Here is a 26,433-nt window from a genome sequence, read left to right as displayed (position 1 = left end):
CAGCACCTCTCCTAACTCCAACCCTTTGCTTTTGTAACCTGCAGATCATGGGATTGTCTCTGTAAAGCATCTTTACATCATTTGAACTTCACCATCTGTTGATCAGTCAGTGACCCACTTCTTTAGATATTTACAATTCCAAACTTTGTCTGCAACAATTTCCCTAGTTTCCCTGCTCTCCCTCCTACCACCATGACTGACACAGTTTTTAACATTAACCCTCTCCTCAAAGGTATCATCTCTAGAACAATAACCTCTTTGCATGCCAGGAGTCGGCCTCTGATAAATTACGCAGTCAGTAGTGAAACGTGTTCACACATCCTTTGTGCAGACACTGGGTCTTAAAATGCAAAGTAGTTCATAGAGTCCACTGGTCAAAAAGCAGATTAGCTGGTATCTATCCTGGCACTGACCCTACTGTAGGTGTAATACATGTCAGAGCCAGCTAAGCTTGCCCACGTGTCTTGGACCATGTCGTCACCTCTGAGTGTAACTGTACCGTCCCTCACACTCGCTCGTCTCTCCCTCTCGCTGTAAACCCACTTCACCGTAGAGGTTTGCAACGCGACTCGAGCCCAACGGAACCCTAGGTCCGACTTCGGGCTCGCATCGGGCCGGGCTCCATTTTTGCTCTTTTGGCTGCTCTAAAGTTTATGCTGCTTGCTGAAGCACTGACCCGGTCAACGTGACACACCTCCCTCCCCAATCCTGAGCTGTCAATCAGGCCGCGCACGCACGCACGCACGCACGCACGCACGCACGCACGCACGCACGCACGCACGCACGCGAAACTCAAAGCTCGAGCTGAGTGGACCGAACCGAGAAACGGAGAGTGTGGAAAGGGAGTAATACACACACGCTTTGCACACGAAGTTCAACACAGGGAAACGGTACCATGTAGCAGCTGATAGGGGATGTGGTCCACAAAGAAGCAGGTTCAGGGAAGCAGTCCGTATCAGCAAAGTATCAGAAAGGCAGAAGCATGGTCGGAATCAGGCGGAGGGTCGGAGAGACAGACGCTGTGCAGACATGGTCGAGAGCGGGCGTTACAGCACAGACAGGTGAACAGATCACACTGATAGATCACAAACACCAAACAGCCCGTGAGACGAGCAGACAGTTTGTAACAAACTATTTGTTTTAATCCATGTTTATATACTTAAGTGTTTCCTACAGCCGACATGCTTCCGTGTTTCGCTCATATCTCATCTGAACAGATTTCTGGCATTCAGACAAATTAAACCTTTCATTATAAAAGCCAACTTATTGACAAAAATGTCAGGTTTTAGTCGGGCTCTGGCCCGTGAATACAGCTAATGGGTCGGGCTGGGCCCGGCTCGGACAGAACATGCATGGGCTTGGGTAGGGTCAAGGTAGGATTTTTTGGGACCCGATCTAAGCTTTACTTCACCGGCACACCGGGAGCTCCGGGGGGGAAAACGGTATTATATAGTTTAGTAAATAAACTTCTTCATTCTAAACGAGGAGCCGGGCGGTGTGTTACAGCTGAATTGTGCCTGATTTTGGGTTGCTGTAGCTCCCTCAGCACCCGTACTTCCCTCATCCCTGAGCTCATGTGTAGGTAGGCTAGATCATGAGGAAAAAGAAAAGGAAATGCCCCCTTTGAATTTTGAACAGCTGCTTCAGTGGGTTTATCCTGCTCTCCACCGGGTTTAAAAGACATGCAGCTTTTTCCCATGCAGACATTTACTACTCTTTACGGATTTGGGGAGAAGGTAATAAGAGAGGTCAAAGTGTTTTTTATTATTTTTTTAATGTGTCTTTGGCACTTCAGCAATCCGGTCCGAGCTTACGGCCCTGCGTGTGATGATGTCACAGAACAGCATCTCAGCAGATTTCTTTCATGATGAATGTGAGTTGAATCCTAGTGAACTGTCATGTTTGATGGAAACCTGTCTGATGAAGGGCGAGGGCCCGGAGCGTTACATCAGGAGATTTTTCCATTAAATTTCAATGGAGCAGCTTCTGGTGTGCGGACTCAGAACTTTTCTATCTTTGGATGTTTTTTCAGCACCCAGTTCTTAAATGTTTGGATGTGCATGCTGTTTTGATGTTTCTGACAGAAACCTCACTGATGAGTACATATTCGACGGTCTTGTTTCATCATATATGATAAAAAGGAAGGAGTGTAATGTATTATCTTGTTTAAGCAAATGAAAGTGAACCAGTACTGACCTTCAGTAAAGAAGTGAAACTTTCTGCTGGCACATACCATATAAACTTATCAGCCCAGCTGCGCTCTGTGCGCTGTATATTTTATTTCTAGGTAAATTAGTCAGTTGGTAAAGTAAACAGTTGCTGAAAGGACACGGCCGTCTTTTCCTATAAAATGGGGCTTGAAGTGTCAGAAAGTCAGTCAGTCAGCCTGCTCACTTTGTGTGTACTGCTCTGACCCTCCTCCGACACCTTTGCTCCTCTGCAAAACCACACTCGTCACCGTTTCAGACGCCACGACCAGACGAAGACAACAACCGCCGCCGCTCTACTTCAAACTCCAAAGGTTTGTTTGTTCTCTCCTCTCACTGTAACATGTTCAGCTCTTTAATACTTTAGACTTTCACAGATTAGTCTGAATGACATAAAGAATTAATTCATGTTTCACAATATTGATATGAAGTCCTAAATGATATTATTTGCACAGCATTTAAATGAAGTGTTTATCTGACTAAATAGCGATTTAATAGTTTTCAGCTTCTGTCAATTCTTGAGCGATCCACTGAGCTGTAATATTTAACAAGACTGTTATCAATATGCTCTCTGTTGATCTCAGACTGTGAATAACAGTTTGTAACAGAACGGAGACACATACCTCCTCTGACAGAAAATGTCTAATCATCAATCTTTCCACATTTTCTTCACTTTAGGAAATCATGAGGATCCAGTTTGCTTGGTTGCTGCTGCTTTCTGCTACTGTGCTCTGCATCGACGCTGCTGAGGATGAGCGTCACAGATTGTTTAGAGAACAGCACGTCATTAGCAGTATGGGAGTGGGCGATTGTACTGCTAAAATGAATGACAAAAAGAAAGACATCAATATCAATAATTGCAAAGTGTTTAATACATTCATCGTCAGTCCAGGACTACCTATCAAAACAATGTGTGGGAAAAACAATGGCGAGGTCACAAGCTCGGACACCTTCAATACTATTGATTGCAAACTGCAACACGGGTCCACGTATCCTGATTGTGTGTACCTCACGGGTAGAGATGTCACCAGGAAGATCACAGTTACATGTTTTAATGGATATCCTGTACACTATGTTGCTTAAAGAAACTGATGAAGTCAAAGCTGTGTCGTTTTCTTGATCTTAAACAGTCGTGCACGTTGACAGCGTGACGCAGCAATATTAATAAAGTTCACAGCATCGTTGATTTTGTGTTCTTCATTTTATTCATCTATTCAACAACTTTCAAACATTTCAGGGAATAACTCATGACCATGCTCGTTTCTCAGGTTTGATCAGGTTTTTACTTTAGTCAAAGTGTGCTTCCACTTCCTCCTGGTGTCTGAGTGTGGATGAGATGAGCAGATTAACGATGTTGTTGTAAAAAGTGAATTATTTTAGAGGGAATAAACACTTTTGATATAAACACAAACTGATTATCAAAACATATAACCCCCAGATAAGAGTAAAAAAAATAAAAAAGTATGTTGACCGCCCACAGAAACACACTTTATTTATAATGTCGCCTGTTTCAAAAGACAGAGCGAGAGCAAGCTGAGGGAAAAAAACAAAAAAACAACTTCACAAAAAGAAAGGTGTGCTAAGCTAATAGCAGCCTCTGAACAGAAAGATGAGCACACCTCACAGTTTGAGAACAAGTGAAGGTTAAAGCAGCTGTTAGAGGAATTCAGACAAGAATATCATTTCAATCATATTTGTGTTTTTTTTCATAAATGTTTCATATTACACTTTGGAGCGAGGTTTAACGCCTTTCCCAGCGAGCTACAGAAACATATTTGATATGTTCATATGATACGATATCAATGTTGTGGCACTAGCTTTAAAAGTGAATCCTCTACTTCTGCCTAAAAAACGATATCTTTAGCGTCAGGTGAGACTAATTCTAATGAAGTGATAGAAGAATAAAAGTCAGAACTGAGAAGAACTTTTACAGCCTCATTTTAAAGTCATGGCAGAATCCAATTCAGATTTCTAATGTTTACAGTTTATCCTTAATGCCAGTAGAATAATCTAACCATTAAGATCCCTTTTAGACTGAAAAGGCCTTTGGAACATTAATTATAGCAAGTTAAAAGAATAATGCTGCTGGGAAAGGTTCAAATATCTGAAAGGTGCAAATATTACAGATTTGAAAGAGGACATATTATCCCCCTTCTCCACCTTTTCAAACAGTCCCCCTGTGGTCTAAATGAAACATCTCTGCTGTGCTTTAGTCAAAATATAACATGAATCAAGCACCAGAGGAGGTTTGTGACCCTGTATAAACCAGCTCTCTCAGAACGCTCCGTTTTGGTGTGTGTGTCTCTTTAAATGCAATGACCCCCTCCTGAGTTTTCCCCGTAGACATCACTCCTCTGTAGAGAGAATAAAAATGGCAGATCTACTTAGGTTTTTCTCTAGGCTGGGGGTGGAGTCCATGGGTGGAGATATCAGGGGAGGGGAGGGGATTTTATTTAACCAGAATCTCACTGTGACATCACAAAGAGAGCACAAACGGAGCATTTGTCTCTGTGTTGTAAGACTTATGCAGACCACAAACAAAGGACTGGATGGGTTTATTTCACATGTTGTGGGTCAGTAGACACTCAGGTTACCCAGATATATGTTCAAAAACACTGTAGAAGAGGACTTTACATAATATGTTCCCTTTAAATTATTTTTATGGGGAAATATCACAGTGATTATTTATCTCCCTCTTTGATTGATTGATTGATTAAATTTATTTCAGACATATCAAATAAAATCAAACATATCAAAAATACAAAACAAAATGAAAAGCACGAAAATACAGTAAACAAAAAACAATGTTCAAATTATTTCACAAAAAAAGAAAAAGAAAAAGCAAATTACATATATTCAATTGATATGCCTGAAAAGGAGTAGGAAGAAATATAAAACTTATTTAATCCTACCCCTTTTCCACAGCTCAATAATTCATATTTATTAAATTAAATTAACTTCCTGTGTTCCTTATAATCTCTCTATATATAAGCTATATACAATTTGCTATACTATATTTATGATACTATATTTGATATTTACAATCCAATGATTTTCCATACATATACACAACTTGATATACTATGATTTTTTATAATTTATATATTTATACAATCCATATATCTATATCTATATATACATATCTATTTGTACAATTTGATGTACTATATTTACATTCTATATATTTATACAATCCTTATATCTATACAGTTTGGTACAGTATGTTTACAATTATACATTTGACACAATCTATATCTATATATATATACAATTTGATATAGGCTACTATATGTACAATTTACATATATAGAATACACATTAACATACACCTGTGTATACAAAACTTGTAAACCCAATTATTATTATTGTTATTGTTATTATATTTATTTTATTTTTATTTATATATATTTTTTCCTTCTTAAAGCTCTCCCTCATCCCTGTACCTTTTGAAAATCATTGCTTTGTGCATGTTTTTAAACTGGATCATGTTTGGACAATGCTTTAGCTCCGTGCTCATACCATTCCAGTTTCACACTGCCAATTGAAATGCACTGACTTTTTAAAGTCGTGTGAACAGCTAGCATCAAATTTAACTTTTCCCTCAAATTATAACCCCCCTCTCTGTCAAAAAAAAGTTTTTGAATATTATCTGGTAGCAGTTTGTTTCTTGCTTTGAACATGATGATCATGGTGTGATCATAATATCCTGCTTTATTGATTGTTCTTTTTTGAAGTGTGACTAGTGGTAGCAGTGAGCTTTTGTAAGTGGTCCCCCAGACCTCCACACAGTAATTTAAATAAGGTAAGATCATTGAACAGAAGAGAATATGCAATGATTTGTGAGCCAATATATGCTTTGCTTTACACAGGACTGAGATGCTACGTGGGTGTAAAACAAAGCATCATTGTTTAAAGTTTTTGTGGGTCATTTGTGTGATGGAGGCGTGGTTGTAGAAATTCTCCGGGCTTAGTTTGGGTGGTGGTGGTGGAGGGGGCCCAATGTGAGATCTTCTCATGGGGCCCGGAGGTCCTGGGGGCGCTCCCGGCCCCAGACAGTACATGGGGAGTTCATAGGTCAGAAATCTAGCCTGCAGGAGAAACCGTTGTGGTTTTTAAAAGTGATGCGAGGTTAGGCGAGGTGTAGAGCTGCTGCTGCTGATGTCAGGACGTGACTCCTTTACATCGTCTTCATCTTTTTCTTGCTGATGTTTTTAAATGTAAGCAATTATTAAACACATGGAGCCGAGGTCGCCTATAAGAGGGGTTAAAGGGGAACGCTTTGTGGTGTCCTGTCAGATGGGGAGGGTACACGGACGTTAGCAAAAAAACAAGGTCCACCCTAATTTAAAGCAACAGAAACACACATTTTATTTATTGTTGCTTCAGTGAAATGTATACCCCCTCTTCTTAGACGATTTGACCTTTTGTGTTGTTGTAATGTTTACTCAGTGAACTGAACTTAGTTATGTTACAATTGGTAAAGCTGCACAAAGTTACCCAGAACTTCCACCACATACGTGTGTGTTGTGTGTCCGCTCCGCTCCGTTAAGGCTCCGTGCACCCTCGTCCATCAACACCCACAGGCTGCGTCCTCAGAGGGCAGCACGGAGCAGCACCACCACCGGACAGCTGGAGTCACAAGACAAATAATTCCTGCAGTAATTTCACCCGCTACAGCGCGAGATAAAACGATGTATGTGGTATAAAACCATTTAAAACACAACAACAAACACATATCCGATTGTTGAATCGTCAAAACAGAGTGTTTTATTCTGTTTTCTTGTAAATTGATGCTCCGTGCTCTGACATCCTGCAGAAACAAAAGCCTTGTGTATCTGATGCAGAGGACTCTGGACGCAGAGACCTGAGACGCAGCGAGCTGAGACGCAGCGCAGCGAAGCCAGTGGAAGCACACACATTGAATAAAATAAAAACAGAGACGGACCAGACACACATCTGTTGGAATTTAGGCTTTAGGAGGCCAGAAAAGAAAGCAGAAGAAAAGGAGGGAGCTGGCTCGGACATTTGACCCCAACAAGAACTTGTTAAGAAACGTTATTTCTGTCGGCTCCAAAAGCTGAAGGGTGCTAATGTTAGCCAGGAGGCTAACGCTAGAAGTTCTGATTGAATGTGCATAAGTTAATTTAAATCACATCCTCAGAGGGTCCATATCTGCAAATAGGCCTGGTGCTATCTAATTCACACCTAACAGACACTACAGGGGGGAGCACAGATAACTTGCATAACTTAGCAATAATGAGCGCTGAAAAAGAAGGTTGTGAGCGCTGCACGCACAAAATTAGCTTCTGTGGACACGGGCTCAAAGCCCCGAAATGGATCTAGGCTTGTTCCTCTGGATGTAAAAAACATCTTTATGACCAGCAGTGCATTCAAATCTGTTTTTCTTCAGAGTAATATTTAATGTCTTGAAAAATAGGGAATGCTTTGCTAAAATGAAGTCAGATACAGTAAATCTGCAGCCGTCTTCCCTGTGAGAGAACCTCATCGGTGCAAAGTGCATCTTTGTTTTTTGTCTGATCATGTTGGGAGAGGAATGTTTACAGTCCACTGAGTTCAGCGCGTCCCTGAAATTCAAGTCATATTTATTTATAAAGTACAATTAAAAACAGCTACAGCTGACCAAAGTGCTGTACGATGCATTAAAAAAGAAAAAACAACTTCAGACCACAATGTCCACAAGAGAGAAATATATATATGTATACATATATACATATATAAAGAAAGAATATATAAAGAAAGCAACAAAGGAACCTGAAAGAAATGGTCTTTTCAGGACCAGGGGACTAAAATGCTAAAATATAAAAGTATGTCTTGAGACAGGACTTAAAAGAGTCAACAGAGGGTGCAGACCTGATGGGATGAGGGAGGCTGTTCCACAGTTTAGGGGCTTTTACTGAACAAGCCCAATCTCCCTTTAGCTTGAGCCGTGAGCGGGGAACAGCCAGGAGGCCCATGTCTGATGATCTCAGGGGCCTAGATGAGGTGTATGGCCTGAGGAGGTCGGTAATGTAAAGGGGCGCCAGGCCATTCAGGGCTTTAAAAACAAACAACACAATCTTAAAATCAATTCTGAATCGTACTGGGAGCCAATGAAGGGACGCTAGGACAGGACTGATATGCTCCCTCTTCTTGGTTCCAGTCAGCAGCCTTGCTGCAGCATTTTGGACCAGCTGCAGACAGGACAGGGATTATCCCAGTATATAAATAATTGCAGTAGTCAAGCTGGGATGAAATGAGCGCATGGGTTACTGTCTGTAAGTCACTGAATGAGAGGATAGGTTTTAGCTTGGAAATTGTACGGAGCTGAAAGAAACTGGATTTGACAACTGTATTTACCTGCCAATCAAATGTAAAGCCTGAGTCGAAGATAAAGCCAAGGTTCCTGGCGTGGGGCCTAATGTGGCTGTATAAGTGACCTAAGCTGTTGGAGACCTGTTTGATGATGTCGGGGGGGCCAAAAATAACAGCTTCGGTTTTTGACTCATTTAATTGTAGGAAGTTACGGGCCATCCAGTGTTTTATGTCTTCAAGGCATTGTGTAAGAGAGGTGAGTTCTGCGAGATTGTTTGGTTTGACCGGTAGATAAAGCTGAGTATCATCTGCGTAGAAGTGATATGAGAGGTTGTGCTTCTGGATAATTTGACCCAATGGGAGCATGTATAGTGAAAATAGTAGAGGGCCTAGGATGGATCCCTGTGGTATCCCACAGCTCAGACCAGATTGGGAGGATGTGGCGTTAGTTAAGTTTACAGAGAAGGTTCTGTTGTTCAGGTATGATGTAAACCAAGTCAGGGCTATGCCCCCAACACCAACCCAATGCTGCAGGCGATTAATTAAAATTGTGTGGTCGACAGTGTCGAATGCTGCAGTAAGGTCCAGTAAGATCAGGAAAGCACAGTTTCCAGAGTCCATTGTAAGCAGAATGTCGTTGTGGATTTTGAGAAGTGCAGATTCTGTGCTATGGGCTGCTCTGAAACTTGATTGAAATTTGTCTAAAATACTATTATGATGAAGGTAGGGTAGCAATTTCTCCAGAATAACCTTTTCTAGCACCTTAGAAAGGAAGGGTAGTTTTGAGATGGGTCTGTAGTTGGAAAGTGGTATGGGGTCCAGGTTGGTTTTTTTTAACAAGGGCTGCACTATAGCATGTTTAAATGAGGGAGGAACAGCACCAGTTGACATAGAGCATATGTTGACATAGAGATTCAATGTGTACTTTGATTCACAAACATTTTGATCAGTTTGCGTGAAGCTCCTGCTTCCACTCCTGCAACAACTCAAGTCGTGTTAATCATAAGGTATAAATGACTCGCCATGAGGGCATGCTTTGCTGTTTTATATTTACTCCTACTAAGGGGGGAAATGTTTTGAACTCTTGTTAGAAATCTCTTCGCTCATCTAGCATCTTTTTTTTTAAAACACTAGCACGCTCACAAACATAAACCATATTATTGTAGATAAAAACAGAAATGTTTTGATATGACTAAATAAGGTCTGAACTAGGGCTGAAACGATTCCTCGACTAACTCAAATAATTCGAGGACAAAATCATCGAGGAAAATTCATTGCATCGAAGCAGAAGAATGTCACTTCTGGCCCGGCTTAGCGTTACCGCGCAGTGCATAAAGTGTCTGCACGCAACCACTATGATCTCCGTGCACGTAATGAACCTGCTGAATTGTGTTTTCTGTTCGTCAGTATGTTGTTCTCCACTCTTTTGTGGATGTTTTTATTCCATTGGATTACACATACCATTGATATACAGGCAAATATTCTCATTATAGCTTCGTGTAGAGGACTCTGTTGCTTCAGCCGCTACTTCCGCGTCTTACCTCAGGAAATCCCCCACCCCCCCTCCCCTCTGACAGGGATATTCTCCCGCTGTGAGGTGCACGTGTGAACGGCTAGGTCAGGAGAATCTCCGGAACAGTCCTTCTGTAATTATCTATTATATATCTGGGCTATATAGCAGAAGATTTTTTTTTTTTAATTTGTTTTCGCATTTCAGGAAATGTCTTGTTTTAAAAATCACCCAGAATGTAGCCCAATATGGCACTTATAACTCTTGTTAGAAATCTCTTCGTTCATCTAGCATCTTCAAACACTACACACTCATACAGTTCTGGAGTTTCTTGTTCTTATAATTCTGAAAGGATTTAATAGATAATAATTCTATGGCAGTCTTTAATGGAGCATTTTTCTGTGTTGTTAGGCTGAAAGGTGCGACACAAGTCCTCCGGTTATAGGAGGGTTAAAAAAAAAATGCAATGTCATTCCCTCCTACTGCTTTGATCTGCCAAGAGGTCAAAGTCCGAATCCAAATTCAATAAATTATTCAGAGCTTTAGAGAGACAACATTTGTAAGACTACTTGTTGACAGAAACTATTCAAATCTTCTCTTCACCGTTTCAACCGCCACGACCAGACCGAGTAAAACAACTGCCGCTGCTCTACTTCAAACTCCAAAGGTTTGTTTGTTCTCTCTTCTCACTGTAATGTCCATTTAACAAGACTGTATTCATGAATACGAAGATGCTCTCTGTTGATCTGAGACTGTGAATAACAGTTTGTAATAAGAACGTAGACACATACCTCCTCTGACAGAAAATGTCTAATCATCAATCTTTCCATATTTTCTTCACTTTAGGAAATCATGAGGATCCAGTTTGCTTTGTTGCTGCTTCCTGCTACTGTGCTCTGCATCACCCCGGCTTTGCTGGAGCGCCACAAAAAGTTTATCAATCAGCATGTCAATGGCGAGATGAGTGTCAACAGATGTGACACTGAAATAGGAAAAAGAAAAATCAAAACCATCAACAATGAGTGTAAAGAGACCAATACCTTCATCGTCTCTACCAACGGCCCAATCAAGACCGTCTGTGAGAATGGAAGGCAGCTTGGTAATGGCATGATCAAAAGCACGACCCCCTTCTATATTATCGTCTGCACTCTGCGAAACCAGGGAGCCAGGCCTCCTCACTGTCAGTACAGGGGTCAACCTCGCACCAATTATATTGCAATCAAATGTGAAGACAGCTATCCTGTGCACTATGATGGGGACATCTTTTATTATGAAAACTGATGAAGTCAAAGTTGTGAATGTCTTCTTGTTGATAATAAAATACACTTGACGGCTAACACGTGTGTCTGTTTTTTAAACAATCGTGCACATTGACAGTGTGATGCAACAATATGAATAACTGTTTTTGTTGCTTCAGTAAAATGTAGTCTGTTTCCAAATGTAAACGCCTCTTCTTAGACGATTTGACCTTTTGTGTTGTTGTAATGTTTACTCAGTGAACTGAACTTAGTTAAAGAGCCCATATTCTGCCCTTTTTGGGGTTGGTATATTTAATCTATGTACCTACTTTTGTTAGCTAAAGTCCGAAAAAAGTGTCTGTTTTCATGTACTGCTCCTCCTTGCTCCCTCTACACTCTGAGTCTGTCAGCTACACTCTGTTGAGCCCACACTGTTAAACCCCACGTGGGCCAAGTCTGCTCTGATTGGTCTGCTGATCCGCTCTGTTGTTATTGGTCAGTTGCTCAGCACGGTTCTTGGAACTGTCCCGCCTCTTTTACCATATTGGGAATGCAGCCACTGGCTCCGTCCAAGGGGGGAGCATAAACATTAGCACCTTAGCACTACTGTGCTACCGCAGGCTACGGCATATCGTGGGCGTGCTACAGAAATTAATGGGCGTGCAACATGAGCTGCTGGGCTTGCCACAATGAGCGAATGGACTTAGATCAGTGATCTCACACTGACAATGACGCTGGACTGACAAATTTTTATCGAGGGGGGCTAGAACCGAGCGTTACGTGCAGCTAATGCTACAGCTAACAGGAGGACATAGGAGAAGCCGCGTTTCCGCAGACTTTGAATTTTTGCACGTAGATGTGCCTAAACATGTACAGGACACTTGGAAAACACACTAAAGGGCATATAAAACTAGAAAAAGCATAATATAGGACCTTTAAGTCACATTTGGTAGAGCTGCACAGTTACCCAGAACTTCTAACTTTTTTTAACCAGGCTGTAAACATGTTGTGTGGTCTCTCTGTTTGTCCAGCTCTCTGAAAGCTCCTGCTTTCCTCCTGCAACAACAGAAGTCGTGTTAAAGGGAACATATTATGAAAAATCCTCTTCTACAGTGTTTTTTAACATATATTTAGGTAACCTGAGTGACTACAGACCCAAAAAATGTGAAATAAACCTATCCAGTCCTTTGTTTGTGGTCTGCATAAGTCTTACAACACAGAGAAAAATGCTCAGTATATAATTTGCTCTCCTTGTGAAGCTGGATGGAGTCGTTCGACAGGAAGTCAGACAAGGAAATGCACAGAGCGTCCGGTCAATTTCAAAATAAAACACAACATACAAACTCCTGGTCGAATATTCCATCACTCAATCAACTCTGATGGTGGAGCACGCTGTTACCATGGCAATGTCTCCCGCCCCTCTGCGAACAGATAGTTCCGCTAGCAGGCTAGCTAGTTAGTTAGCTAACACGGCTCGTTCTACTTACCTTGTTCTGCTGCAGTGAATGTGATTTATATATTCAACGATGCAAACTACAAGACAGTACAACACTTTAAACACGATAACAACAACTAAAGGTACATTTAAGAAGAGGTTTCATTCGCAATGCATTGTGGGACGTGTAGTTCAATCATGTTCACAGTCTTTTCCCTCTTTCTTTTTTTCTCTGTTTTTTCAAATGTTTTATAGTCACGAGTATTGGGGTAGCTGGTTGTCATGGTTACAGGCTTCAATCTGTTGATATAAGGATTTTTATGAAATGTCAACGGAGGATTCGAAATGGGGAAAAATTTACTTCCAGAATCCGAGCAGCCGAAAAAGTGGAAAAGTGTTGAGCTCTAATGTCAAGTCCAGTCCAAAGTCCACACCTCTGCTCTCTTGTGCCCACACCCGACAGTGATGACACCACGGGGTACTAACACACCCCTGGGGTATGATTCGGCATCCCTGTAGCAGGATTTGATTTCTTCATTTTCAACAAAAGATAGTTTTCTGAGCATCCTTCACCGAATACACACGTCTAACTGTTGACAGACTTCATCTCCTTAAACCGGTTTAAGTGCCTTAATGAAAAAAATCGCTGCAAATCGTTGACTGCTGCTTCTGAAAGGTCGATTAAATGTCTTTGGTGGACGTCCATCTCAATATACATCCTCCCTCCGTCTTAGCAGGTTGAGTGTGCCGGTATGAAATTTAAAGAACGTCCAGAGAAAATTCAAATAGTTTAATTTGGGTCAGAGAAATATCTCAACGCTTTCTGAACAAATTACAGGAAGAAGACGTCGTATCTTTTTCTACAGCCGTGTGCATTAATGTGAAATTGAACCATTTTGAAACGAGGACCGATTTCTGTTTGTAAGAGTGTTCATGTGTTACGTTCAGGGCGTGCCGGGATAACAGGATTTATAATGCACGTCTGAATGTGTTTAATGTGCCTCCTTAAAACACCCCACACACACACACACACACACACACACACACACACACACACACACACACACACACACACACACACACACACACACACACACACACACTGTTATATGCACAGAGGTGCTGCTTCTCAACAGGCAAGGCAGGCAACTGCTTGGGGCCCCAGACCAGCAGGGGGCCCTTGATAGCTCACAAACTTTAAACTACAGCAGCAGCCCAAAGTCCAAATTTTGAATGACAGTAGGGAACCTCCCTAAGGGGCCTCTGCTAAGCATTGCATACATTTTTGCTTTGTACTCCAAAGTTTGTCAATGAAAGCCAACCAAGAAAAATGAATTGAGGAATTATCTGTTCATAGGAGAGAAAACAGACACTGGCACACACAATGGTGAAAAATGTGGGGTTGTAGGGCCCCCAATTATTTCTGGCCAAATACGCCCAACTATTTGTAAACGACTTTACAGGAAAACAAACCCAAAGTCGATTATAATAAGCAGACTTGGCAACACATGTGGTGGTGGTGTACTGGAGTGTGTTAATATATACTGTACCAAATCTTCTTACGTCATGATGAACAATGACACTACCCGCTTCTGACCAGAAAGTGGCAGCATTGTCTAAACCAAGAGAAATACACCACACCACGTCTAACATGATTCATGCTTTATTCACAACCATGACATTAAAAAAAGGATGTTAAAGTAAGGTTCAAGACGTGCTGCAGCATAACACCAAACTTCTCCAACATTTCAGACGTCATTATAGAGCAGGATTACAACACGGTAATGACAATGCAAAACACAAAGTTTTCATTTCATTTATGATACAGTAAAGTTTTAAAGTAACATTAGGTTACAGTTTAACGGGCCTGACTCAGTTTAAAAAACTGGTTTCCAGCAGGTTCCTGTTCTGCAGAACATGAGACATAAACCACAGTCATGACACATCAAGACAAACACATTTACAGGACATTAGCATGAGCTAGGCAGATACAGACAAATAAAAACAAACAGTACAGATAGTGCAAACAATACTTGAACAATACATGAACAATTAATGAGTGCAAGTGTAAGTGTGGAGAAGGTGTAGTTTGTATGTATTTTTGAAATATGAGGTTAAGTTTGCATGGATTTATCAACATCATCCGTCAGCGTCCATCGAATAAAACTCATTCTGCCCATTCAGTTCCAGTTTAATGATCCTACAGTCCTTTTTTCCTATTATCAGGTCATGTTCTGTTATCTATATTTGCTTGGCGTCTCCAAATTATTAGCGAACATCCCTCTGCACCTTTATCAACATCAAGTGTGTTGGCAAAGGTGCAGAGGCACTGTTGTGATTTTTCTCGAATAAACTGGTGATGCTGAGCAGGAGTAGTGTGCAGAGCACCTACTTTATGAGATAGTTGGAAGTGCAAACTGAGACAGAGCCAAACGGTTCACTGACTGCAGAATTCATGATACTAAAATCAAAGGTGAACAAGGTCCACGTGTGTTGATATTTGTATTTACTCATGCCTAAGATACATAATTTTCATCATTTTGCATCAACACTGACTCCTTTCGCTTTGTGGAAACCAGAGGTTAGTGCCTCCCTACAGTATGTTTGCATCACAGGAGCCAGGATGTGTTATCTTTAATGTAACAATGAGTCTAATAGTTCTCCTAAACCACGGGTAGACACAGGTGTAGATCAACGGGTTCAGACTGGAGTTAAAATACATCAGAAAACCTATAAAGACTTCAGCTTTAGAGCCGATCATGATGATTCCATCTGTGAGGAAGATACAGTAATAAGGGCAGTAACACATCCGAAACATCACTACGACAACACCAGGAGTCCTGGCTGCTTTCAGCTCAGACCTCTTTACAGTGATGGTTTGTGAACGCTGCAGTGTGACCGCCGTGATATGTGACCAATGGGCCGGACGCTGTTCCATCCCTTGGACTGAGCCCACAAGAGCAGTCAACACATGCAGGGTCGGACACTTCAGCCCCCCCTGATGGTTGATGTAAGAAACCACTGCCATGCTGTCTGTTATCACCATAACCTGCCTCCCCCGTATACTACAGAGAAAGTAACAGAGCCATGTAAAGCGCCTCCATCTCGAGGAGATTCAAGTACAACCTCTGCTGTGCAGAACCCCAGTGACCCCGAACAGACCTGCCCTCTCAGATAGTGCCCCAGCCTGATTGGGAGGCGTCGATAGTTATTAGTAGTCTCTCGGGAACGCTGTCGGTGACGGCCTACAAGTGCCTCCATCATGTGAGGACCTTGAGGCCCTGCTGGGTTGAGGAAAAGCACCTTCTACCTGTCTCTGGGCAGGCAGATCTTCTGGAACCAAAACCAAAGCTGGAGCAGCAAATGTTCAAAAGGCCCAAGTGCACAACCAGGTCAACCTGATCATTCACCTTAAATTAAAGTTTGTTTCTCTTTTTTTGGTCCAGATGATAGGCTCTTTTAAGGCTGGCGTCTCTTCTGTTGTTAGTCTTAGTCTTATGAGTCTTGTTACTGTTCACAGGAGTCAAGCTCTCCTGTTGCTCTTATGTCTTAAAACCACCTACCTTCTGTTTAACTGCTGGGATTTGGTGATTATGGTAGATCTTTAATGTGCTCACTGGCAGTTTTGCCTTAAATTGCTTGACCTCAGCAACGGTTTTGAAAACTGAACTTTTGGCCAAAGCTACAAACACAAGAAAAGTTGCATGGCTGAATAGATGAAGAGGCGGGGGGATTATCTGAATTCATGAGACACTCCTGATTCAGCAAGTAAACAAGCTTTGAGGGGATTTTTTTTTTGGGTGTCTTTAAATAATCAAAAGGGATCCTCATCAGAGAGGAGTCATACTGTGTCTCTGATCTCAGGGTTTATTCATTAATCTGACTCCAAAGAACTGAAGCTGTCTCTGGATTTGACAAAAGACCCTGTACCTTTAGAGAGACCAGTCTGGATCAGGGTCAAATGCAAATCTCAGGGGGTGAAATAGAAATTCAAAACGGAGAGATATCCATCTGAGAACGGCCGCCAGCCCCCCTGTGGACTTGTAGTTCTGCCAGGACATTCATAAAACTGATACTTCACGGGCACCAGACGACCAGACGAGTCTAATCAATGATTTATTCTTCTGTCTGTCTGACTGCTCTTGAAAAGTGAGAGAGCTTTGATTGCAAAAAATAAAAGCCATTTTTGCAATCAAGGAGGAACCCTACAGTGTCTCATAAAGAGCTGCTCCAGAAAGCGCTCACAAATCCTGACAGGACCTCAAACGCCTCATCCTCCTGGATTATGTTGATAGTGAAGATCCCTAAAAAGGTGCTCTCTGGTTAAAGCTCCCACATCTTTCAGGGTTGACAGGTTGCAGTGTTTTAAGGAATCTGTGGATAAGAGGAAGCCTGACAGACAGAACATAGGGCTGATCCTCGTGTTGCTGCCAGTCCCCAGAGGAGCTGCAGCCGCTGCCAAAACCTTGAGAGATTGCTGATACTTTCTGGGCACGGGGAGTCTCCACATTAAGGCCTTTTCCCCTGTCTGTCCGTCTGTCTTTCTGTCTGCTGCACATGGCTTCCTCCCAAAGCCGTCCGGGTTCTCTTCCAAGGCAGCGCAGAGAGATGACTAATAAAGACTGGAGGGAGCCTCTGTGCTTCATTCCCCCTCACCTCTCACTGTGCATTTCTTCAGATAATTATTCTGATTGAGTGCAGATGATGCTTTTTTTCCCCCCGCTTCCCTGAAGTCTCTGCAGAGCTAAGAAAGAGAGAGAGAGAGAGAGAGAGAGAGAGAGAGGGGGGAAATGTAGCTGGAGGAGCGGGGATCGCCGGAGACAAGAGAGGAAACAGCCAACCGTGATAAAACACATTACCAGCTCAGGCAGGATTTATTATACACACAGCCGACCCACAGAGCCACCTCCAGTGTGATATCGCTGAAAATAACAGTTTCAATAGCGATAAATAGAAGCAAAAAGTAACGCTGGAAGTCAAAGTGGACAGGTAGTCATCTTATCCGGCAGTCAACTTGCAAGAAACTGATAAATAGGCGACTTTTGAAAGATTTAATATGAATGATCCAGATATGGAAATGGACTTTCTTTACTATCCAGTGTCAGGTAATCCATCTTTCAAAGACAAACTGAGCTGGAAAACACTGATATGACCGTTTGTTGTTGGAGAGTAACACTCACTGGCCCGCTCTGTTTTTTGTCGGACTGTAAATAGACAAAATGTCTCTAAACTCTGGAAGTTAAACGGCATTTCTTGTCATCTCGTCGAGGATTATTTCTCCTGCTTTGAGCCGGTAGGTTCGGCGTTTTCTTCAGAGTAGCTATCCCTAATTTCGGCTGTTTCCTTTCCGCTCCGAGCGTCTGTAAGCCCGCCTACCCATATCCCTGCGACATGATTGGCTGTTCGTAGTCTTTTTCTTCTTCTCTTTAATGTCGAGTGGCAACTAGCGTCCAAGGCACATTAGCGCCCCTGTGTTTCCCAGTGGTTGGATGGTGTAATTACAGGTTTAAATCTATCGACCTTTTATCGAACATTTTTAATATTTATGTTGACAAAAATTATATCGCGATAATTATCGTTATTGTTTTATCGCCCAGGCCCAGATCCAGTTAGATACTAAGGATTAACAAATCTGGATTGCCAGTGCTCTCAATGGGGCGACGCAGTACATACTCTGTCCACAGGGGGCGCCAAAATCCACACAAAAATACCTTTGAATATGCCGCCCTCTGCCAATTTTCCCATCAGCTTTGCACAGTTAACACCATGAGATCAAATCCCACACTCAGGTTACAAATGGAGCCGTTACAGCGTTAGCTCACTCACACAGTTATTACCTCTGATAGCATTCTTTCAGCAGATCAGTTAACGGTTTACAGATGACTAACCAACTAACCAACGTCATGTCCGGTTGCAGTGAGTGAGAGCATGGAACGCCGAGGCCGCTGAATCCTCAAACAATTATAACAAGTAACCCAGAATTTAAAAGATCCAAAAGCATCTACTTTCCAGTAGTTGATGTTAAACACTATCTAAAAATTGGGAGAGGAGCTGGAGAAAATCTGATGCCTAAAAAAGCTAAAAAAGAAACGACAATCATCTCACCTGTCACAGCTGAGAGTACCGAGATGGCAGCTGGAGCAGTGCAGGCAAATCAATCCGAACTGGCTGCATTAATCCGTTCAATAATTAAAGAAGAAATAAGCGAGGCAATAAGTAAATTAAATCCTCAACTGGACACTTTACAGATCGGATTAAAGGAATGTAAGAACAAACTGGATGATGTGGAGCTGGCTCTATCGGATGTACACAATAGGATGGCTGAAGTGGAGAATGAGTGTACAACTCTCCGCAAAGAAAACAAGGAATTAAGAGAAAAAACTGAAAAGCTGGAGATGTACAGCCGCAGATTTAACGTCAGAGTGTTTGGCCTTGACAAAGACGTGGAAAAGGGACGTCCTTCCGAATTCATTCTTCAATGAAGTATTTAAAGAAAAAAATCTTCCATGCCAACCCGATGAAACCCGAGAAAGAGAGAGAGAGAGAGAGAGAGAGAGAGAGAGGGGGGAAATGTAGCTGGAGGAGCGGGGATCGCCGGAGACAAGAGAGGAAACAGCCAACCGTGATAAAACACATTACCAGCTCAGGCAGGATTTATTATACACACAGCCGACCCACAGAGCCACCTCCAGTGTGATATCGCTGAAAATAACAGTTTCAATAGCGATAAATAGAAGCAAAAAGTAACGCTGGAAGTCAAAGTGGACAGGTAGTCATCTTATCCGGCAGTCAACTTGCAAGAAACTGATAAATAGGCGACTTTTGAAAGATTTAATATGAATGATCCAGATATGGAAATGGACTTTCTTTACTATCCAGTGTCAGGTAATCCATCTTTCAAAGACAAACTGAGCTGGAAAACACTGATATGACCGTTTGTTGTTGGAGAGTAACACTCACTGGCCCGCTCTGTTTTTTGTCGGACTGTAAATAGACAAAATGTCTCTAAACTCTGGAAGTTAAACGGCATTTCTTGTCATCTCGTCGAGGATTATTTCTCCTGCTTTGAGCCGGTAGGTTCGGCGTTTTCTTCAGAGTAGCTATCCCTAATTTCGGCTGTTTCCTTTCCGCTCCGAGCGTCTGTAAGCCCGCCTACCCATATCCCTGCGACATGATTGGCTGTTCGTAGTCTTTTTCTTCTTCTCTTTAATGTCGAGTGGCAACTAGCGTCCAAGGCACATTAGCGCCCCTGTGTTTCCCAGTGGTTGGATGGTGTAATTACAGGTTTAAATCTATCGACCTTTTATCGAACATTTTTAATATTTATGTTGACAAAAATTATATCGCGATAATTATCGTTATTGTTTTATCGCCCAGGCCCAGATCCAGTTAGATACTAAGGATTAACAAATCTGGATTGCCAGTGCTCTCAATGGGGCGACGCAGTACATACTCTGTCCACAGGGGGCGCCAAAATCCACACAAAAATACCTTTGAATATGCCGCCCTCTGCCAATTTTCCCATCAGCTTTGCACAGTTAACACCATGAGATCAAATCCCACACTCAGGTTACAAATGGAGCCGTTACAGCGTTAGCTCACTCACACAGTTATTACCTCTGATAGCATTCTTTCAGCAGATCAGTTAACGGTTTACAGATGACTAACCAACTAACCAACGTCATGTCCGGTTGCAGTGAGTGAGAGCATGGAACGCCGAGGCCGCTGAATCCTCAAACAATTATAACAAGTAACCCAGAATTTAAAAGATCCAAAAGCATCTACTTTCCAGTAGTTGATGTTAAACACTATCTAAAAATTGGGAGAGGAGCTGGAGAAAATCTGATGCCTAAAAAAGCTAAAAAAGAAACGACAATCATCTCACCTGTCACAGCTGAGAGTACCGAGATGGCAGCTGGAGCAGTGCAGGCAAATCAATCCGAACTGGCTGCATTAATCCGTTCAATAATTAAAGAAGAAATAAGCGAGGCAATAAGTAAATTAAATCCTCAACTGGACACTTTACAGATCGGATTAAAGGAATGTAAGAACAAACTGGATGATGTGGAGCTGGCTCTATCGGATGTACACAATAGGATGGCTGAAGTGGAGAATGAGTGTACAACTCTCCGCAAAGAAAACAAGGAATTAAGAGAAAAAACTGAAAACCCTGGAGATGTACAGCCGCAGATTTAACGTGAGTGTTTGGCCTTGACAAAGACGTGGAAAAGGGACGTCCTACCGAATTCATTCTTCAATGAAGTATTTAAAGAAAAAAATCTTCCATGCCAACCCGATGTGGAAAATGCGCACAGAGTGGGGCCTGCCACAAAATCTGGTTGCAGACCGATGATCGTCCGAATGCAAAGGTACATGGCGAAAGACGCTATTTTACAAATAGCGAAGAAGGAGAGGGTGCTGAATTTCAAAGAGATGAAGATAAAAAATTTCCCGGATTTGACAGCGGTGGTATCCAAAAAAAGAGCGCAGTTCAAGGATCTCAGGATGAAGTTACATCAGGCAGGAATAAAACACGGTCTGATTCACCCAGCAACACTAATCATAACACTTAACAGAGAAACAAAATATTTCCAGGATCATAAAACTGCAGAAAATTACCTTAATCAATCAATTACACCGACGTTGCCGGTCAGTTCGTGAAAGGTGATAGCAGTGTGCAGAAGGGACAAGTAACGATGGTAAGAAACAGTTAATATTAAAACGACTGCAGCTGGATTTACTTTTTACCAGAACTGGACTGAATTAAAAACTCTATGGACATGTAAACAGATGTTTCTGAACAACATGAGGTACTGTTAAATATAACAGACATTTAACATTTTTGCTGGACCAATGGAGAGAATTCTTTGTAGGAAATACATTTTTTCTGTTTATATTATACCCAACGGATTAACCTGATGTCAGGAAATGAGGAAAAGAAATGAGTAATATGATTTGATAAAGCATTGGGCCTTTTTAGTTTGGTACACAGATTAAGAATGCAATAATCTATTTCGATGGAAAATACATTTAATAAGAACCCAGTGCAAATAAAGAGTATTAATAGCAAAATATTTTGTCAGTCTGAGTTACTGTGTTAAATAATAGAATAATTTAAAGAAAAAGAGGAGATCAGCCTACCTAGGAGTGCAACTTTGACAGGCAGAGTGGCAAACATTATTTTTTGTGTGTTTTTGAGTGTCTGTATGTGTGTGTGGTTAAATGTAGTTCTCTATTTTGATTTGTGTTGCTCCGATTTTGAATTTATCAGTATGAATCAAAGTATTAATCTTTGGTATGATACTTACATTACCTAAGAAAGGTCTTAAAATAGCCCATATAAATATATGTAGTTTAAGGAATAAATTAAATGATTTGACAAATGTACTTTTACTAAACAACATACACATATTGGCAGTCTCTGAAACCCATTTAGATTCTACATTTGAAGACACATCCCTAATGATACATGGATATAACATTTATAGAAATGACAGGAATGTATATGGAGGAGGGGTTGCCATCTATATTCAGAGTCATATACCTGTAAAAGTGATGCCAGATTTCATGTTTTCTGATATTGAAGTAATATGGCTACAAGTTGCTTTGAAACATTTGAGGTCTATTATGATTGGATGTTGTTACAGACCTCCTAGTGCTAATAGTGGGTATTTAGATCAAATCTGTGATATGTTGGACTATGCTAGTAGTACAAATCATGAAATTTACTTCATGGGTGATCTGAATATAGATTGGAACTCCTCCTTCTGTCCAATGAAGATGAAACTAATGAGTGCATCTTGCGCCTGTGGATTATCACAGGTCATTGATAAACCAACAAGAATATGCATAAAAGGAGATGGCACTCGATCAGTTTCCTGTATAGACCACATCTTTGTGAATAGACCAGAATTCTGCTCAAACGCCACATCTGTACCGACCGGCTTTAGTGACCATAATCTTGTTGCTATTGTGAGGAAAACTAAAGTTCCTAAAGCGGGTCCAAAAATCATAATGAAAAGATCCTTCAGGAGATTTACGCAGTCCTGTTATGTAGATGATGTAAAAAAGGCTAACTGGTCAGAAGTATTCTTACAATTAGATCCAGAGAAAGCATTCCAGGTTTTTGATCAAACTTTGATGACAATTGTTGATTATCATGCACCGATCAAAAAGTTCACGGTTCGAAATGTTAGTGCCCCGTGGTTATATGAAGAATTAAAAGACCTAATGAAGCAAAGGGATCAAGCCAAACTAACAGCAGTTTCATCTCATTTTAAGTTGGATTGACAAATATACTGTAAACTTAGGAATTTTATCACAAAATCAAATAAGAAGAAAAATAAATTGTTTTATGAAAATAAAATTAAAGAAATAAAAAATGATAAAAAACAATTTTGGAATACCTTGAATTATATATTAAGAGGAAATACTAAATCAACCCCAGCTTATTTAGAAAATGAAGGTGATTTTTTTAACTAAACCAAAAGACTGATATATCAAACAAACTAATAAATAAGATAATGGAAAGTAAAACATGCAGCTTTGAATTTAAGAATATCAGTGTTGCTAAAGTGGAATTACTTCTTGTGAATTGTAAAAATAAACCACCAGGGGTTGACTATCTTGACAGCAAGCTGCTAAAACCTATAGCTTCAATAATTGCACACATTATAAACAAGTGTTTTAATGAAAATGTATGTTTGCAATCATGGAAAATGTCAAAAATTGTCCCAATACCTAAAGATAAAAGAAAGCCGTTCCCTGGTTCCAATAGTCGACCAATAAGTTTATTACCAATTCTAGGTAAGATAATGGAAAGAATTGTCTATGAACAAATTCAGGTTTATTTTTCAAATAATAATTTAATAACACATTTTCAGCATGCATACAGAGAAAAGTACTCTACAGCCACTGCCCTGACTCAGATTGTTGATGACTGGTCTCAGGATATAGAGTCGAGGAAAATAATTGGTGTTATTATGCTTGATTTCTCTACAGCTTTTGATATTATTGATCATAAGTTCATGTTGGAAAAATTTAAATATTATGTTTTTTCTCAAACTGCATTACTGTGGATGAAAAGTTATTTGACTGATAGAAAGCAGTCGGTGTATTTTAATGGAAGTTTTTCAGATGTGAAACTTGTGAAACATGGAGTTCCTCAAGGAAGCTGTCTTGGGCCACTCCTGTACACGATCTTCACGAATTATCTTCCCTCAGTATTAGAAAGAGCAAGTATCTCAATGTATGCAGATGACTCCACCATATATTTAGCAGATGGAAACATCAATGAATTAAATACTAATTTACAGAGAGAATTAAAGTCAGTTGTAGACTGGATCAGTAGTAATAAACTAATTCTAAATGTATCTAAAACAAACAGTTTAGTGGTTGGAAATAATTATTCTTTATGTGCTAATCCAAAGCTTGATCTAAGTATAACTCAGACAATAATAAAACAAGTAGAAGAAATCAAACTGTTGGGCGTTATCATTGACAACAGACTTTCATGGGACAAACATGTACAGAAATTAATAACAAAAATGGGAAATACTTTGTCCATGATCAAAAAACTTGACACAACAAACACTTAAACAAGTCATTCAAGCCTTAGTTTTCTCTCATCTTGATTATTGCTCTGTGGTTTGGTCAAATATTTCAATAAGTAACGTAAATTTTTTTTGCATCTGGTCCAGAATAAAGCTGCACGAGTAGCTCTCTCATGTGGTTTCAGATCAAATGTCAGTAAGATGCATGAACGCCTCTCTTGGTTGGAAGTTAAACATAGATTATTATATTCACTCATGGTTTTCTTACGGAACATGATGACAACAAAAACTCCTTTTAACTTGTACAGAAGATTATCTTTCAGTGCAGACACACACCATTATCCAACAAGGCATGCTGTGGGAGGTTGTTTTACTCTTCCTAAATCAAGAACATCAGCGTCTCAACGTTCAGTAACACACAGAACAATGCTGGAATGGAATTCACTCCCAAGTAATGTTAAACAACAAAGCACTGGATACAGTTTTAAAAGAAGTCTTAAAGAACATTATCTACAGAGAAACTTTAGTCAGTACTGATAGGACTACTGGGCCTTTTTTTGTGTAACCATGTTATGTCTTAGATGCTGTAAATCAGACGGAGCCTTTTGTGTTTGTCTGTTTCTTTTGGGTTTTTTGTTCATTTATGTAAATTGTCTATTATTTTTAGTTATTGAAGAAATGTTGTGGAATGTTTGTGTAGTGTGAAAAGAATAATATATAATATGAATTTGTAAAATGTATTGTCACAATATAAACTGCGGACCCCAGTAAGAACATGCTGAAGCTAATGGGGATCCAAATAAAACAAACAAACGAACCGCCTCCCTCTGTGGAGAACAGAGACGCCTCCTGTACACTTGCAGGAACTAAACCTTTAGAGCAAAGACAGATCTCAGTCCTGCTCTGTGAGTCTCTGAGGTGTTTCAACATCCTCTTCAGTAACTCTTTAAAAAGCTTCATCCCGACTTCAGTTTCCAAAGTGTAAAACAATCCCTGATATGCAGTTGGAACAGACGTTATAGACAACTTAATATCTGGATGTCTTGACCCATAATTACACACTGGGACATTGTTTCCTCCAGCTATTCTCTCTCTCTCTCTGATTTCCCCTCTTGCACACACTTCATGTTTATTGTCTTTGGTCATCTTCACTTACGCTTTATTTGTCTGACCTCAGGCGGGGAGCCCTATCAACGGACACCAGAAACCTCCTTGAGGACAGAAAGCCCGGAGCCTGCACTCGTCTTCTCTTTCCCCTTCCCACCTTCTGCAGACCAGAAGATGACGACTACATGTTTGTGTGCGTGGTTCTGAATTTGTGGATTACATCCCAGTCTTTGTCAAGCAACTCTTGGAATAACACAAACCTGTGGAACCAAAACATTTCAAGTTTTTTCTTCCAGCATTGTTTCGACTGTCTGTAAAAAGAATCTGCTTCATGATAGATGACTGAATTAAACGACTTGTACCACGTCCTCCTGTCCTCGTTTTTACTGTCACACATGCACATTTATTTTATTATTGTGTCATACATACATCCATATTCCCAGCCTGCATTACATGACACCATAAATTAAAAAACGTTCCTGGATCAGAGTGCACTAGGTTAGCTATACTCATTCTCAAGAAACAAAAAGAGAAAGCAAGAAGTCAAACTAATCAAACAGAATATCCTGTCTTCTTTTCCAAGCTTTTGAAACAAAATTATCAAATTTAAACACATCAAACTTAAACAGCCATTCCAGTTTCTGCACATCTGTCCGCCCCAATATTTCAGATTTTACTTCATGAAACAATAATTCTCTTAAATCATCAGATTTTCTACAATGCAAAAAGAAAATGGGACTCCGTTTCAACTTCGTCCAACTCACACATCTCACAAAGTCTGTTTTCTACTGGAATATTTTTGAATCGACCGACTTCAACGTCTAGAGGGAGAATAGCAGATCTCAACTATGCGACCGAGGATCTTTGGCTTCTAGATAAACGACACGTTACAAATAACTCGGGCATAAAAGGATTTTTGATCTGTACACATGTCCTTAGTTTTGGCTTGGACAGAACGTTTTCAAACCATACCATACGTTCCCAAAGTCACATCCTCCTGTTAGCCGTCCATGATTCAGACCTTTGTGATCACAAGCTAACGCTAACAAGAACGAAAAGCACCTGAGAATGC

At 40.7% G+C, this 26,433-nt stretch overlaps 1 protein-coding gene across 3 annotated transcripts in view; it reads left to right on the top strand.

The window, feature by feature from the left end:
- LOC132981693 (liprin-alpha-1) overlaps nucleotides 1–25,727 on the top strand; it is a 42,187-nt gene extending 16,460 nt beyond the window's left edge. For all 3 annotated transcript variants that reach the window (XM_061047690.1, XM_061047688.1, XM_061047689.1), the window contains exon 8: nucleotides 25,432–25,727. In XM_061047690.1, the coding sequence (XP_060903673.1) occupies nucleotides 25,432–25,470 (39 nt within the window). In that variant the 3' untranslated portion in view covers nucleotides 25,471–25,727. The remainder of the gene's footprint in view (nucleotides 1–25,431) is intronic.
- The last annotated feature ends 706 nt before the right edge of the window (nucleotides 25,728–26,433 follow it).

This window comes from Labrus mixtus, chromosome 10, assembly GCF_963584025.1.
Source record: "Labrus mixtus chromosome 10, fLabMix1.1, whole genome shotgun sequence".
Lineage (NCBI taxonomy): Eukaryota > Metazoa > Chordata > Actinopteri > Labriformes > Labridae > Labrus > Labrus mixtus.
Note: the sequence above shows the minus strand (reverse complement) of the source record. Positions and strands in the feature narration are given on the sequence as shown.